At 39.2% G+C, this 16,918-nt stretch overlaps 1 protein-coding gene across 1 annotated transcript in view; it reads right to left on the reverse strand.

Annotated features, from left to right (window-relative positions):
* CFAP47 (cilia and flagella associated protein 47) overlaps positions 1 to 16,918 on the reverse strand; it is a 525,834-nt gene that overhangs the window by 255,357 nt on the left and 253,559 nt on the right. Inside the window, 2 exon segments of the mRNA XM_070944210.1 lie at positions 7,657 to 7,830; positions 15,462 to 15,605. Coding sequence (XP_070800311.1) covers positions 7,657 to 7,830; positions 15,462 to 15,605 — 318 coding nt within the window.

Consider the following 16,918-nt stretch of genomic DNA (forward strand, 5'->3'; position numbering starts at 1 on the left):
AAACAATGTTAGTTGTTAGTTAGTTAGTTTGTTTCTCTCTTTTTTTTTTCTTGTATTGTCTTTATGAGTCTCCGGAAAAGGGCGGCATATAAATTAAAGCAAAAAAAAAAAAAAATTGACTCAGTAGAAAAAGCACAGTTTTATAAAAATTATTTGGAAAACGAACAAGAAAGTAAGGACGATTTAGAAAGTAAAAGTCAAGAAGAGGAACAACGAGAAGAAATAGAAAGGACTTTGGACAGGATTTTGGGGAGACTCAACGCTACCATATGTTTATTGGACCCGTGTCCCTCCTGTTTGGTGCTGGCCTCCCGGGAGGTTACACAAGGTTGGTTTCAGGGATTATTAATGCTCCTTTGAGTGAGGGTGTCTTCCCAGCCACTTTGAAAGAAGCGGTGGTGAGGCACCTCCTCAAGAAGCCCTCCCTGGACCCGGCTATATTAGCTAATTACCATCCGGTCTCCAACCTCCACTTCGCGGCGAAGGTTGTTGAGAGTGTGGTGGCACGACAGCTTCCTCAATACCTGGATGAAGCTATCTATCTAGATCCGTGCCAGTCGGGCTTCAGGACGGGTTACAGCACGGAAACGGCATTGATCGCATTGGTCGATGATCTCTGGAGGGCTCGGGACAGGGGATGCTCCTCAGTCCTGGTCCTCCTAGATCTCTCAGCGGCTTTTGATACCATCGATCATGGTATCATGCTGCATCGGTTGGGGGGACTGGGAGTGGGAGGCACCATGTTGCGGTGGTTCCCCTCCTTTCTCTCCGACTGTATGCAGTCTGTGTTGACGGGGGGCAGAGGTTGACCTCAAGGCACCTTACTTGTGGGGTGCCGCAAGAGTCAGTCCTCTCGCCCTTCCTGTTCAACATTTATGTGAAGCCGCTGGGTGAGATCATCCGTGGTTTTGGGGTGAAATATCAACTGTATGCCGACGACACGCAGTTGTACATTTCTACCCCGGACCACTCCAATGATGCCCTTGACATGATGTCCCGATGCCTGGAGGCCGTGCGGATCTGGATGGGGAGGAACAGGCTCAGACTCAACCCCTCCGAGACTGAGTGGCTGTGGTTTCCGGCACCCCGATATAGCCAGCTAATATCATCGCTGGCTATTGGGGATGAGATCTTACTCCCCTCAGAGAGGGTTCGCAACTTGGGTGTCCTCCTGGATACGTGGCTATCTTTAGACGATCATATGACAGCTGTGGCCAGGGGGGCTTTTTATCAGGTTCGCCTGATTTCCCAGTTGCGTCCCTTTCTGCCTTACGCACGGTCACTCACGCCCTTGTCACTTCCCATCTGGACTACTGTAACACTCTCTACATGGGGCTCCCCTTGAGGAGCACCCAGAGGCTCCAACTGGTCCAGAACGTGGCCGCGCAAGTGGGGTGACCTGTTGCTCCCATGTAACACCTCTCTTGTCTTCCAGGTGCGTTTCAAGGTGCTAGTCACCATCTTCAAAGCGCTCCATGGCTTAGGACCGGGATACTTACAAGATCGCCTTCTGACACCACATGCCTCCCACCGCCTGATACGCTCCCACAGAGGGGGCCTCCTCAGGGTGCCATCAGCCAAACAATGTCAGCTGGCGACCCCCAGGGGGAGAGCCTTCTCTGTGGGGGCTCCTGCCCTATGGAATGAGCTGCCCCCGGACATAAGGAGGATCCCCGACCTCCGCATCTTCCGTCGTGCACTGAAGACTTTATTGTTTCAGCAACCCGGCCTGACCGAATGAATTAACTAAGTGGGTTTTAATGATTTTAAAGGGGTTTTAGCTAGGGGTTTTAAATACGGCCAATGCTTTAAATTATTTTAAATTGTTTTTAATTTTTGTGTTGGTATTATTTTACCATGGCTGTACACCGCCCTGAGTCCTTCGGGAGAAGGACGGTATAGAAATGTAATAAATAAATAAATAAAGAGAGAAAGAATCAAAGAAAGCTCAAGAAAAAGAACAAGACGAAAGAAGGAGCAAGAGGAAGAGTTAAGAGAGAGACAAGAAATACAAAAAAACAAGTACAGTAAGGGATGGAAGAAGCAATATCATTACTTTCTGTGAACATTAATGGTTTAAATATACAGAAGAACACAAACATTCTCAAAATTAAAGAAGTTAGACATAGATATTATTTGTTTACAAGAAATTCACATAAAAAAAGGCTTTCAAAAATTATTGGAAAATAAGAAATTAGGGAAATTATATGTGTCTCTATCTCAACAAAAAAAAGGGAATAGCAGTGTACATAAAAGAAAGAATAAAATCAGAATTAAAGTATGCAGATAATGAAGGCAGAATTTTGATGGTCAAATTAGATACCGAATCCAAACAATTTTTATTAGTTGTGATATATGCTCCAAATTCAAATCAGCAAGATTATAAAAAATTACATAATAAAATAGTAGAACAGGAGATAGAAAAAATTTGCATAATAGGAGACTATAATGCTATAGTGGATACTAAAAAAGACTATCATAGTGAGAAGAAAACCAAAAAAGAAAAGAAAGAAATACTACCAAAAGAGTTTTTCAATATGACACAAGAATTAGGTTTAAAAGATACCTGGAGAGAAATCAATAAAGAAGAGAGGCATTACACTTATTATTCACATCCACATCAGTCTTGGTCCAGGATCGATATGGCCTGGATGTCAACACAATTGCAATTGGAAATTGAAAAAATAGATATTGGATTAAACGAATGGGCAGACCATAAACCCTATAATAATTCATTGGAAGGGACAAAAAAGATATAAAAGGTGGACTCTAAATCAATATGTATGTAAGGAGAAAGAGTATAAATTGCGAATGGAAAAAGAAATAGAGATCTTTCTGAGCATAAATAAAAAAGAAGATACCTCACCTCAAAATCTCTGGGATACTCTAAAAGCTTACATCAGAGGGGTCTCAATTGCATATATTGCAAAGAAAAGGAGAGAGAAAAATCAACAACAAAATAAACTACAGGAAGAACTCCAAAAATTAGAAGAAAAATTATATAAAGATCCCCAAAACAAGAAAATTAAAGAGGAAAGAAGGATAATTAAACATAAATTAAATTTGATTACACAGGAAGAAGTAGCTTGGAAAATAAAGACAGCAAAGCAAAACTATTTTGAGCATTCTAATAAAATAAGTAGGTGGTTAGCCTACAAATTGAAAAAAGAAAAGAACAAAAGAACGATACAATGCCTGAAAAATGAAGAAGGGGCAATTTGATACAGAAAAGAACATAAAAACAAATAATCTATAATTTCTTCTCTAAATTATATACACAAGAAAAAAAAGAAGAATTGGAAATTAAAAAATACTTGGAGGAAATAAATGTTTGTAAATTAACAGACGAACAAAAAGAAATATTGAACAGACCAATTTCTGAAACTGAATTTGGGATGGCTATAAAAAGACAAAAAAATAATAAGACCCCAGGCCCCGATTGAACTATATAAGAATACAGCAAATCAGATAGGAGGGCTAATGTTAGAAATATTTAATGATGTATTGCAGGAGACAAACATTCCGAAATCATGGTCAGAGGCATTAATTACACTTATACACAAGGAAGATTCGGACCAACAACTAATACAAAACTACAGGCCTATCTCTCTATTGAATTCTGATTATAAAACATTCATGTCAATAATTGCGGAAAGATTAAAACCATTCTGAATAAGCATATTTATCCGGACCAAAGCGGATTTTTACCACGACGCCAAATTAAAAATAATACACGTATGATAGTTGACATATTAGAGTATTACGAAATACACTCGGAGAAGCAAATTTCACTGGTTTTCCTTGATGCACAAAAAGCTTTCGACAATCTGAACTGGAAATTTATGACAAAACTGATAAGGAAAATGGAATTTGGACAAAAATTTGGAAAAATGGTTGAAAAAAATATATTCAAAACAAACAGCAAAAGTAATGTTTAACCAAGACACGACGGAGGGATTTGAGATAACAAAGGGAGTAAGACAAGGTTGCCCACTCTCCCCATTTCTTTTTATCCTATCACTGGAACCACTCTTAAATAGAATCAGGGAAGATCAAGAGATTAAAGGTTTGAGAATTAAGAATGAGGAGTATAAAATTCAAGCCTATGCAGACGATATGGTTTTTATAATTGAAGACCCGCTAAAATCAGGCCCTAAATTGATCAGAAAAGTAGAGGAATTCGGTGCAGTGGCGGGCTTAAAAATAATTCAAAATAAATCAAAATTATTAACTAAAAACTTTACAAAACAACAGGAGACAGAATTAGAAAAGACTATGGATATACAAACTACCAAAAAAATAAAATATTTGGGAATCTGGCTGATCGCAAGAAGCTCATCAATCAAAAAAGAAAATTATGATAAATTGGTTTGGCAAATTGAGAAGGATTTGGAAAATTGGACAAAACTGCAAATTTCATGGACAGGAAGAGTGGCGGCAATAAAAATGAGTATCTTGCCCAAAATTTTATTCCTCTTCCAGGTTATACCGATTAGAATGGAATTTTTTTATTTATTTATTAAACAAAATGTCTACAAAATTTATTTGGCAAGGGAAGAAAGCCAGAATTAGATTAAAAGTATTACAAGACACAAGAGACAGAGGAGGAATAGCTTTCCCGGACTGGGAGACCTATTACCAAGCAGCTGGCTTAGTCTGGATAAAGGAGTAGATAGAATTAGAAAATAAAAGACTCTTAATATTAGAGGGACACGATCTTCATGGAGGGTGGCACGCATTTCTAAGGGGGGAAAAACAGAACACACATGGATACTTCAAAAGACATGTAATTAGGAACTCACTCTTAACAATTTGGAACAAAATTAAGAAACATCACTATATAGGAGTACCGTCCTGGATCTCTCCAGAAGAAATATTAACACACCCAAATTTAGTAGACTGGTCCAAAATTATTAGATATAGGGATATTGTTAATGAAGGGGGAACTCTAAAAGCAAAACAGGAATTGGAACAGGACTTAGGTAGAGAAATATAATGGTGGTCATACCTACAAATAAGATCAAAATATATTGAGGAGAAGAAAACGGATCAAATTAGAGTAGAACTAACCGACCTTGATAAAATTCTGTTAAAGAATGAACAAAAATTAATTAGTAAAATATATAAATTTCTATTGCGGTATAAACTGGAAGAGGAAACTGTGAAAGAAACGATGATCAAATGGGCCCAAAATTTTAATTATTCAATAGAGTTGGAGAAGTGGGAGAAGATGTGGAAAACAAATATGAAATTAACAATCTCAACCACATACAAGGAAAACTAGATGAAAATGTTTCACAGATGGCATCTTCCACCAGCGAAAATAGCAAAAATGTTCCCCAGCAATTCTCCAAAATGCTGGAATGTAAGATTAGTTATGGAACATTTTATCACCAATGGTGGACATGCCCGGTGGCGAAAAAATTTTGGAAGAAAATTAAAAATTGGATCGAAGAAATAATCCAGAATTCAATAGAGGGAAAACCTGAACAGTTTCTATTAGGGATATCAATAGAAAATTATACTAAAGAAACACAGTATCTCATACTACATATATTGATAGCAGCACGTATTATATATGCGCAATACTGGAAGAAAGAAGAAATACCACCAGATAAGGATATAATTAAAAAGATTCTGGAATGCGCAGAACTGGATAAACTAACTAAAGAAATTCAGGGGAAAGAGGAAACCAAATACTATAAAGTGTGGAATAATTGGTATGAATGGCTGAAAAATAAGGAAATAAATTAAAGGAATGAAGAAGGGAAAGAGAAAAATGTGATAGATCAATTAACATGTTAGTAGAAATGAAATATAATAGGAGAAAAAGGCTGAATAAGTTAACATTATAATATCTGTAAATATTTATATATAGTAAGAAATGGATCACTGTTAAGTAGCTGAAAAAGAAATTAAGATTCATGTATATGTTGTATGTCTATGTATGTCTTTTTAACTATGTTTAAAATAAAAAACTTTTTTTAAAAAAATAAAAATAAACATGGAGTAGAAGTGGTAAGAAGACAATCTGAAGGCAACTTCATTGAATTTAAAATTCTGGAGTATCTTATGCCAAGGACCAAACTCTGTGCCATATACCAGATTGATAATCAACAGCCATTCTAAAGCTGGTGGCTATGCCCTGCAATTATTTAATCTTTGGAACATACTAGCACCTTTAAAATATCAAAAATTATATCTAATTGAGAATTACTTGAGTTCGTAGAGAATAACTACCGTATTTTTCGGAATATAAGACGCACCTTTTTTCCCCCTAAAAAGGGGTGAAAATTTAGGTGCGTCTTATACGCCGAATGTAACCCCGCCCACCCACTGGCCCCCACCTTTTGGCCTCTGCCTCCCAGCAGTTTACCTCCTTGCAGCAAGCAACAAGAAGAAACGGCTCATTTCAGTTTTAGCACAGCCTAATTAGCACAAGTTGATTGAATCAGCCTCCCAACTCTCAGCTGTTTCGCTCTCAGCTGTTTTGCACTGGCCTCTCCTGCTTGCTGCAAGGAGGTAAATTGCTGGGAGCAGATTTTTTTTTTCTTGTGCTAATCAAACTATGCTGAAAACGAAAATGAAAGTAAAGCAGACTATTTGCTGTTTGCTGCAACGAGGCAAAATTGCTGGTAGGCAGAGGCAGATTTCTTTTTCTTGTTTTCCTCACCAAAAAAGGTACGTGCGTCTTATACTCCGAAAAATATGGTATGTTAAAACTGCTCACTAATTGGGAGAATATAAATGTTTTGTTAAAGATGCATTGAATAAGTTTTGGTTTTGGCGGGGTGTGTGTTTGTGGGTGTGCACGGGTGTGGGTGTGGGTGTGCCTTCGAGTCAATGTTGATTCTTGGTGACTTCCTGGAAAAATCCTCGCATGCTGTCTTGGCAAGATTCCAGAACTGGTTTCTCGTTGTGTATTTCCTAGGGATAAGAAAGAGTTACTGGCCCAAGCTTACTCAGTTGGCTTTGTAGGTGGGATTAAAACTCATTGTCTCCTGATTTCTAGCCTGATGCCTTAACCACTAAAACTAATTCTTGCATTTAATAGTAAAAGTATTAAAAATAAACACAAATACTCAATTGAAGCATTTCTTATTTTTGATTTTGAAGTCAGATCTTCTGATTTTGAGAAGATGTTATGAAAAGAGAGAAAAATACTAAATTTTGTTTCTGTTATTTTACTACTCTGCGCGTATTAAGGATCACAAAATGGAAAACGGTCTAACTAATAATAAAGATCAAAAGAATCTCAAACTAGTTGGGTGAATGTAATACTTTTTATTTCTGAAAGCCCAATGCTTCATATATTATATCACTGATAGTGCTTTATATCATTTCTATAATGATATCATTGCCCAGATCATGTAAATGAAGTTATTTGCATCATTTGCAAATGATATCATGATACAAATCAGCTTGAATGATATAAAAGCAGTGTAAATTTACCAATTCATTTATTTATTTAGACTATGTCACAAGCAACATACGTCTATTATTTCAGGGGAATGTCTGGAGCAATTTGGTTCCTGCATCCAAAGTCTGCCTAAAGAGGGTCCGTTACATTGAGGTTTCGCTGTGCATTTCTTAGACTAATCATTCTGTAAAACAATTATAGTCTCTTTCAAACTGACATTATATATCAATTCAAACCTTATATATCAATTCATTCTTGGTAAAATTTGGCACCATTATGACCTTCTGTATAGTTTGTTTAACTTGGCAATCTAGCTTAATATGATCCAGCGCCAATGGTTTTGTTGCAATCCCTTTCAAGAGAAAGATATGATCCGTACCATCTGCTTCATTTTGTAAAGTAAGCTGTCCCTGTGATAATAGAAAAGAAATGGAACATTTATTATTAGGGCAAAAACATTTTTGCAAAATAAAAAAAGAAAATAAATAAGAAAATAATAAAAATTAATCCCCTCCTCCAAATTACAGATACTCCTCAATTTACAACTACAACTGAGATCTTCTGTTGCTAAGTGAGGTGATTGTTAAATGAGTTGTGTTTGATTTTACAACCTTTTTTTGCCATGATTGTTAAGTAAATCATATGATTTTGTTTGCCCAAATTTTGATCACTTGATGTGATGTCTCCCGTGGACGATGACTCCTCCACATCTTCCTCAGAGGCTTCAAGGGAGAATGAGATCATTCCTGCCATGTCAGGAATTACTGACCCTGAACTGCCAGCAGAACAGGCTCAGCTGGGGAGAACTTGCAGTCCAGTAAGGAAGAGGGGGAGGAGCTGCCTGCCATATTGAATGCCAGAGTACGCAGGGCAGAGAGGCAGAGGTCTGCCAGATTGCTGGGGAAAAGGCCTTGCCCCTCTTGATGGGCTGCAACCGGAGCTATTTAGCATGGCAGCAGAGGGAGGCATTGCTAGAAGCAACGTGTGTGGGTCATGGCCAGATGTTTGCTTGTGAGACGCTGCAATGGATTTAGTTTAAGTTGTCAGGAAACTCTGTGTTCATGTTTTGGACCCTGTTTGAGCAGCTGGTTATCTGTTTGATGGACTAATTGGCCATTGCCTGGAAGTTTAGTCTGGGGCTTGTTCGTGGCTGGCTTCACTTGAAATGACCCTCTGAACTCCTGTCCTGGGCTGTTCCTGTGAATTCTACTTGTAAACCCTGAATTCTGACCATTGGACTGGCTGACAAACTTAATGGGAGATTCCAAATCTCTGATTGGATTTTGGCTTCTCTTTTGAAACTACCCAGGCAAAGCCTGTATTTCTGAGACTGTTTTGAATTTGCCATATGTTCATTTCTTTGTAACCTACTTGGTCTCAAGCCAAATTGCTGTTCTAATCTAGCAGCTGTGAATGAGCTGAAACCTGAAACAGAACTGCTGGGGAAAAAACAAAATAAAGCTCTCTCTAAACCAACAGTGACATGTGGGTGAATGGAGCAGCACATTTGATCATGGGGATCCTGTGATGGTTGTCAGTGTGAGGATCAGTCATAAGACACTTTATTCAGTGCCATTGTAACTTTGAACAGTTGCTAAAAGAATGGTGGTAAATCGAGAACTACTTATTCAAGATAGCTAGAAGATGGAAATCCCAGTAACATACAAATGGCTCTCTAAAACAGGAATCTATCAGCCTAGCCTAAAGTTTAGGAGAATATCAGGCTTCCAAGTCCTTTCAGAAGGTTATCAGGGAGAAACCCGTTTGGAGGGGACCTTGCTTCAGAACAGAGAGTTACTTAAAAGTGAGAAAGGAAAGTGTACTTTCACTTATGCATTCTGTTTTTTTCCCCTTATATTATGAATATGCTCACCAATCTTACTATTACAGACACATCCATAGAAACCCAGCCTATAAACCTAAGATTTCCAGGTAATCCTACACCCAAGAATGATCTCCTTAGTATTTTCAGAGCAGATAAGCTTCTTTATTATTTCAATTTATATGGCTGTTGCCTATTCAAATTCATGATTCTTAGCATCTAGTAGGAATTAAAAATTATATAAAAACTATACAAGTACAAAGAGCAGCTGATTTACAAAAACCACAAACAGCAATTAAGTTACCACATAGGCTATATAATACATCTGGATCCCCACACCTTTAAGCCTTTGCAAAAAGACACTAATGTTGGGGCCAATCTAATATCTGGGCTCTTTTTCTGGGTTCTGCCAGATGTCTCTTCCCAGTTATGGAATGTTATCTGGCAGAACAAGGAACAGAGAATTCTTTTGTGGTGTCTGGCCTTTCGACCATCTCTCCCCATCCCATATTAGATTGGCCCAACATTAATGTCCTATTCTCTCCTGATGGATTTGTTGGACAGGTACACATAACAAGGGAGAGACAATCCCTCAAATAATCTAGTTCCATGCCATGAAAGGCTTTATAAGTAATTACCAGCACCCTAAATTGAACCTGGAAGGCAATTACTGGCCACATGAAGCCTCCCTTCCTAGGCCTTGTCCTCACAAGAGGCCCCTTACTCTGAAGGAGGGGAAACGGGGTGGAGGTAAGCGAGCCGAGCCGGCAAAGGGTGGGACTGTGGTGGAAACATAAGGGAGCAAGCAGGGTGGTGGGTGGGGAGGTGTCCCTTTAGAAAGGCAGGAGGTCGGGGGGGCATGGCCAGCATCCACAGCGAAACAACGCTTTCTTCAGGGGCTCCTGAAAGATTGTCAATATCACAGCCATCTGGGGGTCTTGTTTGGCCAAAGCTGTCCTGTAGGGACAGTGAACGAGAGAGGCACAGACTGGCAAGCACAGGGAAGCCGTAAATTCCCTGGCTGGTCGGAAGAAGCTTCTCAACTGGATGGCTGAGAAAGCAGCCATTGAGAGCTGCTACAAAGTTGGGGCGGCTACATCTGAAGCGGAGAAGTAAAGGAAGTGGAATCATCTGGGTGAGAAGTTTGCTTTTTAAACACTTTTAAATATATGTTTTGTTTCATAAACACCTGGAAATAGTTTGAAGAAAAGGAAACAGCACAAGGAGAGGAGGGGAGAGTGGGTGTGTGTCAACTCTCTACCTCCGGCAGCTTAGCAGCGAAGAAAGTGGATTGGCCCAAATGGAAGAAGAAAATTGAATGAATTAGTAGAATTGATTTGGGAAACAAGGGAATTAGAGCAGAAAGCCTGAAGGAGTATTTTTAAACCTTTGAAATGGAAATTGAGTTGAAATGATTGAATGAGCTATCGTTACAAAACTTTTCCTTTTTCCCTTGAGTGAAAGTGAATTGCAGCACCATCTTGAGGCACCAGTGAAAAGACATTGTTTCATACAAACTGAATAAGCTGAATAAGAGGACTGACCTTGAGATTCTTGGTGGAACTGACAAGGAACTGGTGTGCCTGGTGGAGAGCTGCATATTGAGAGTGTTATCCTTAACACTAGCTGCCTTTTGAAGTTTGTGCAAGAAGAAGCATAAGAAAGATTGTTGACACTTTGCATATAGCCTTGACTGCGAGATTTTTTTTTCTTTGTTTCTGGTTTGGGATTTTATTTGTTAACTCTTAACAATTTTTTTTTGTTCTGCTCTAATAGTTGATTTTTCGTTACTTCTTTTTTATTTTTTATTTTGGAATCAGAGTCGGGATTGCATTTTTCTTTTTGGTCTTTTTATGTTTGTGGATAATTTCCCCCCCCCCCTTTTTTTATTGTTTTTCCTTTTGACTGGTTGCTTTTCTGGATGTTCTAAAATTTGGATTAAGATAAGAAGAACCTGAAGAGTGAGAAATTTTGGAGGTTTTGGTTTTTAATTGGTTTTCTTTTCTTCCTCCCTTGCATTTTTGGTTTTTGGGTTGATTGACCTTGTCATCTTTTATTTTTGTTATTTTTCTTTTTTTTTCCCCTTGGTTTTTTTTTTTTTTTTTGGCTAATCCATCCAGCGGGGGGGATTAGATATTTGGATTATAAATCAAAGATGTACTTGGATTACAAACCTGGTGGATTACAGTGTTAAGATGCAACAAGATGAAGAAGACAACAACACAGTTACCTTCCACAGCTACAATTTCAAGCCCTGCGGCTCAAAGAACATTGGACACTATGGCCATGAAATTAGAATTAAAAAAACATGATACAGGCCTTACATGAAGATCTCAAAGAGAGAATAAGTAAATTGGATGAGAGAATGGAAAAAGTAGAAGGGGAACTTAAAGATGACAAGGGGATGATTGGAAAGAATGAAGAAAGAATACAAAAAGTGGAAGAAAAAGCAGAATCAACAGAAAAAATAGTGGGAGAGATGGATGACAGACTTACAACAATTGACAAAAATCAGGAAAAGACAATTATTTCCCTTGAAATGGATCATACAGATTATTTTCTAAGTTTTCAAAATATAGAAGAAAAGGGGGAGAATCTGGCTGAAGTTATTGCAGATATATTGGCGGAAACAATGGAGGAAACCAAAGAAAAGATATTAAATGGGATTGACGAGATATTTAGAGTACATACAAGATATGCAATGAGAAATAAACTACCAAAGGAGGTGCTTGTAAGGTTCACCAAGAAAGCAATAAAAACAGAAATATTACAGATAGCAAGGAATACTCCTATAAAATGTAAAGGTAGAGAGATAGTGGTGTTGAAACAGATACCCGGAAGGGTAAGAGATTTGAGAAGAGAATACAAAAGGTCTAATTAAAAAAGGAGTAAACTTCAGATGGTTAATACCAGAAGGAATATTGGTGTTCTGGCAGGAGCAAAGACATAGATTAGACTCTATAGAGAAAGTGGAACTATTTTATGAGCAATATTTGGGGTTTCAAGAAAAGGGAAGAGCCCAGGAAGAAGCAGTGAAAGAAAAAGAAGAACAAAAAAGAGAGATGGCAAGAGAACAAGAAGAAAGAGCAAAAAAAAAGAAGGAGCAAGGTTAAAAGACCCTAAAGATCAAAGAGAGTTAAGAACGACAAGATCGGCAAAAACTAGTAATAAGTATGGAAGAAGAAATAAAAGCAATATCAATAAATATTAATCGATTTAATTTGACAATAAAAAGGAAAAGAAATCTTAATTAATTGGGAAAACTAAAAATGGACTTAATATGTTTACAAGAAGTTCATATTAGACAACAACACGAAAAACTATTGGAATATCCAAAATTGGGAGAATTATTTTCTGCATTGACACATCAAAGTAAAAGAGGTATAGTATTATATATTAAAAAGAAATTAGAACCTAAACAAATATTTACTGATGAAGAAGGGAGGATCCTTATGGTGGAAATAACATTGAATTATAAACAAATACTCTTGGTGGCAATGTATGCAACAAATAAAATCAAGAAGAATTTTATGGAAAATTACATAGGAAAATAATAGAATTTGAGTATGAAAATATCTGCATGATGGGAGACTTTAATGCGATAAGAGAAGTTGATTTGGACTATAAGACAACAAAGATTAACAAAAAGCCTAGAAAAACTCTTCCAAAAGCTTTTTTTACAATGGTAGAGGAACTAGGCATTCAAGATGCCTGGAGAGAAAAGCATTTGAAGGAGAAACAGTATACATTTTATTCAAATAGACATAGGTCATGGTCCAGAATAGATATGATGTGGATGTCAATTGATTTATTAGTTAATGTGCAAAATATAAATATTGAAGCAAGCATTTGGGCAGATCATAACCCGATTACAATCACATGGAAGGGACAAAGAGATTAAGATGGACTTTGAATCAAACAATATTAAATGAAAAAGAATTTCAACAATATATGGAGAAAGAATTGGTTTATTTTTCAGGGAAAACAAAAGGGAAGATACCTCACTGCAAAATGTGTGGGATACAGTGAAAGCATACATTCGAGGGTTGGCAATGACTTATTTGGGAAGAAGAAATAAAAAGAAAAGACAATCTCAAAAAAATTGAAAGAGGAATACAAGAAGTTAGAGATAGAATTACAAAAAGATATGCAAAATAATTTTTTAAAAAAGGATTAAAAATCAGATGGATTTGAAAAAACATGAAATGAATTTAACTGAAAAAGAGGAATTGGCAAATAAAATAAAGATGTCCAAACAAAACTTTTTTGAAAATGCTAATAAGTCAGTTAGATGGTTGTCTTATAAAATGAAAAAGGGAAGGAACTTTTTGCTATCGAAATGAGGAAAAGAATAAAATAGTACAGAAATACTATGAGAAACTCTATAAACAAGAAATAATATCTGAAGAGAAGATACTTATCCTGCCTACCATTCTTCCCTCAATCTATGCTGAGCTTGAGGAATGGATGGTAGGCAGGAAAATCCCCTCCCCATTTTCCTGCTGTTCGCGAAAAAAGCTCCATTCAAAACCTTCAGCGTTGCAATCCTGGGATCCACTGAAGGTTTGGAATGCCTCTGTTTCAGTGCAGAATGATTTTCGCCCATCTCTTACTGGGCGCGTCACTTCTGCCTGTTGGGCCACTTTCCAATGCTGGCAGCTCCGCAGCCAGCCGCTTTGCTTTTTCCCTCTTTTTCCTCATGGGAGGCTTGCATGGTGGCACCAGCAGAAGGTGGAGGCAGAGGCATGGGGGAGGCAGAGGTGATCCCAATGCACCAGCCCCTTCATCCCACTGTCTCTTGCCTTGCCTGCAGCTGCATCGAACAAGCATGAGCATGGGGCCTGTCTCCCCCATGCCAGTGCTGCTGTGCAAGCCTCCCAAGAGCTTCAAGAGGGAAAAAGCAAAGCAGCTGGCCGTGGAGCTGCCGGCTTCGGGGAAGTGACCCAACAAGCAGAAATGTTGTGCCCAGAAAGAGAAGGGCAAGAGGGGCCAGTGGGCTGCAGAGGCAAAGGCAAGCTCTGGGGTGGCAGCGGCGCTCCAGGAGAGAGGGCGGATGTCCCGGGGCTGCACATGCAATGCCACCATCACTGCCTCTCTTGGCTCCAGTGCAGCAGCTGCATCTCCCCCAAAGGCTGGCTGTCCACCCACTGGCCAGGCCGGACCGGAAGTTGCATGTCTCCCATCAAGGGCTGGATGTGGGACTGGATCTCAGAAGGCAAGTTAGCTCCCTTCAACATGGCCAGGTGATCCCAACATGCTTGCTTGCCTGCCTTTCACACACCCATGGCTAGTTTGCGAAGGCAGAGAACCGCCCAGGCAGGCGGGGCTGGAGCCAACCAGGAGTTCACACATGCTTGGACTCTCTGCGCATGCGCGAAGGCTCAAAAAACAGGTTACTTCCTGGTTTTAATGGCTTCTGGGCAGAGCCTCAAGCTGCCATCGCTAGCAGTTCTCCAAACCACTGGCTGTCATCGCTACCAGATCGGCCGAACCGGTCCGAACTGGTAGCATTTCACTCCTGCTGACAACTATTGCAATACAGAATTAGATCAAGCTTAGAGGTCATCTAACCAAATTCCTTATATATACAACACATATCATACAATATCCTAAGTGCCTTCAGTTAAGCATATAATTAAGCATAAAAATCAATATTATTATATAAGCATAGTTTATAATGTTATTTGATCAATATTAATATAGTACAAAAGAAAGTATAAACTATATATATTACTATTCCAAAACTCATAAGAAACAAGAATGAATTGTAGCAAAAGATACATAAGAAATGTAAGAGCCACAGTTCAGATAATACATAAACTCTGAATTTCTGGTTATTTTAGCTTTATTTGAGAATTGGAGAATCAAGTGAATATTCATGTATGTGCTATATCAGTACATAGCTTGTCAATGCTGTATGTTGATTCCTGAAATTCTGGATTATCTTTCTGTGTTAATGTAATCAAGGAGATAATAATTTAGTGAATGATTAAAAGATAAAACTGAAATAGCTATGGCTGTAGAAAGCATTTTATAAGCTCTGAGTTTAGATTTTTTTATGTATGCTTACATATATGTACAAATTGAATGCTACTTTAGTCTGCTTTATAATCACTATTAGTGTATGATGCCTATACAATTGAAATACTCTTGTCATAAGTGCAAATGAATATCATGCCAGAGGACCAAAAATAGACAAGTGATGTTTTAATTTCTTACCATAGTTACACATTCAACAGTTGACTTGAACATGAGAGGATACATACTTGTTTCACCAGGGACTACATATATAACAGGAGGACCATAAAAACAGTATCCTTTTAAATCTGCTTTAAGCTTCCAATCTTGTTGACTCAGATTAGTCTAAAACATGAAAGCAGTCAATATTTTATGAGGTGCAAGACATTAAGAACAGCACAGAATGGGGGAAAGGGAAAAATCTCAATTCAATATTGCAATAACAAGATACTTACCGTGTTTCCCTGAAAATAAGACTCACCCCGAAAACAAGCCCTAGCCTGATTTTTTGGGGTGGGCCTAATATAAGCCCTACCCCAAAAATAAGCCCAGGGGATGGGCATTACCAGCATGAGAGGCAGCAAGCGCATGGGGGCCATGGTGTCTAGCTGCAGTCCACCAGCCCCTTGGCGCAGCACAAATACTGTTAATTCCGAGCATGGAGGAAGAGGAGGGGGAGGGGAGAAGACAGGTGATCTGGATGTGCTGGGTGGCTGCCTGACTCATGGGAGGCTTGAGTGGTGGCACTGACAGTTGGCAGAGGCAGAGGCATGGGGGAGGTAGGCAATCCTGATGCCCCATGCAGGTGTTTGTTCAGCGAAGCCGCAGGCAAGCTGAGAGATGGTGGGACGGAGTGGATGGCACATTGGGATCGCCTCTGCCTCTGCCTGGCTCTGCTGTTCACTTTTCACCCAGACGGAGACAAAGCTTTTGTCAGACTGCGATGCCATCTCAAAATTAAATGAATTTCCAAACTGCCAATCTTTAAGGAAATCTTTTTTTAATTGAGCACAGCCACCAGATCATGACTCCACGCGGACAAGACTGACCTTTTGCCCCCCAATCCCTCTCTTTCCAATCCCCAAATCTCTGCTTCTCATTGGCTATCTTCCAAGTCATTCTTCAGACTCCTTTTCTCGTCATCTCCCAGGAATGTGCCCCCTCCCCTCATTTCCACGACAACCCGACTTCAAAGGGATTTGGCAGGCAAAAGTTTCAGAGTTTATCTCTCGCTCTCCTCTGCTCTCTATGCCAGCGTTGAAACGCTGACATCCGGCCCCTCTCCCTTCACTCTCCCAGCGGGGCCTGCGTGAAATAAATAACAAGTTTAGTACTCACCCCCTCCGAGGAGTTACCCCACCCCCTCCTGGCTTGTCCGGGTGATCTGCATGGAATTTAGCTATGAGGCAGTCAGCTTGGATGTTTGTGCTCTTCACCCAGGAAGCTTCTGACAAGAGGTAGCCCTTCCACTTAATTAAGTACTGGAGGCGCCTTCTGTGCCACCTCGAATCGAGAACTCGCTGTATTTCATAGTGGGTCTGGCCTCCAACAATTAAGGGCCCTGGGGGATCACGGGGCACCGGCCTTAACGTTGACCCTACTACAGGCTTCAGGAGGCTACTGTGAAAAACAGGGTGTATCCTCCCTAGTAACCAGGG

The sequence above is a fragment of the Pituophis catenifer genome, unplaced genomic scaffold (genome assembly GCF_029215685.1).
Source record: "Pituophis catenifer annectens isolate HBS135680 unplaced genomic scaffold, rPitCat1.0.hap2 SCAF_4, whole genome shotgun sequence".
Taxonomy (NCBI): Eukaryota; Metazoa; Chordata; class Lepidosauria; order Squamata; family Colubridae; genus Pituophis; species Pituophis catenifer.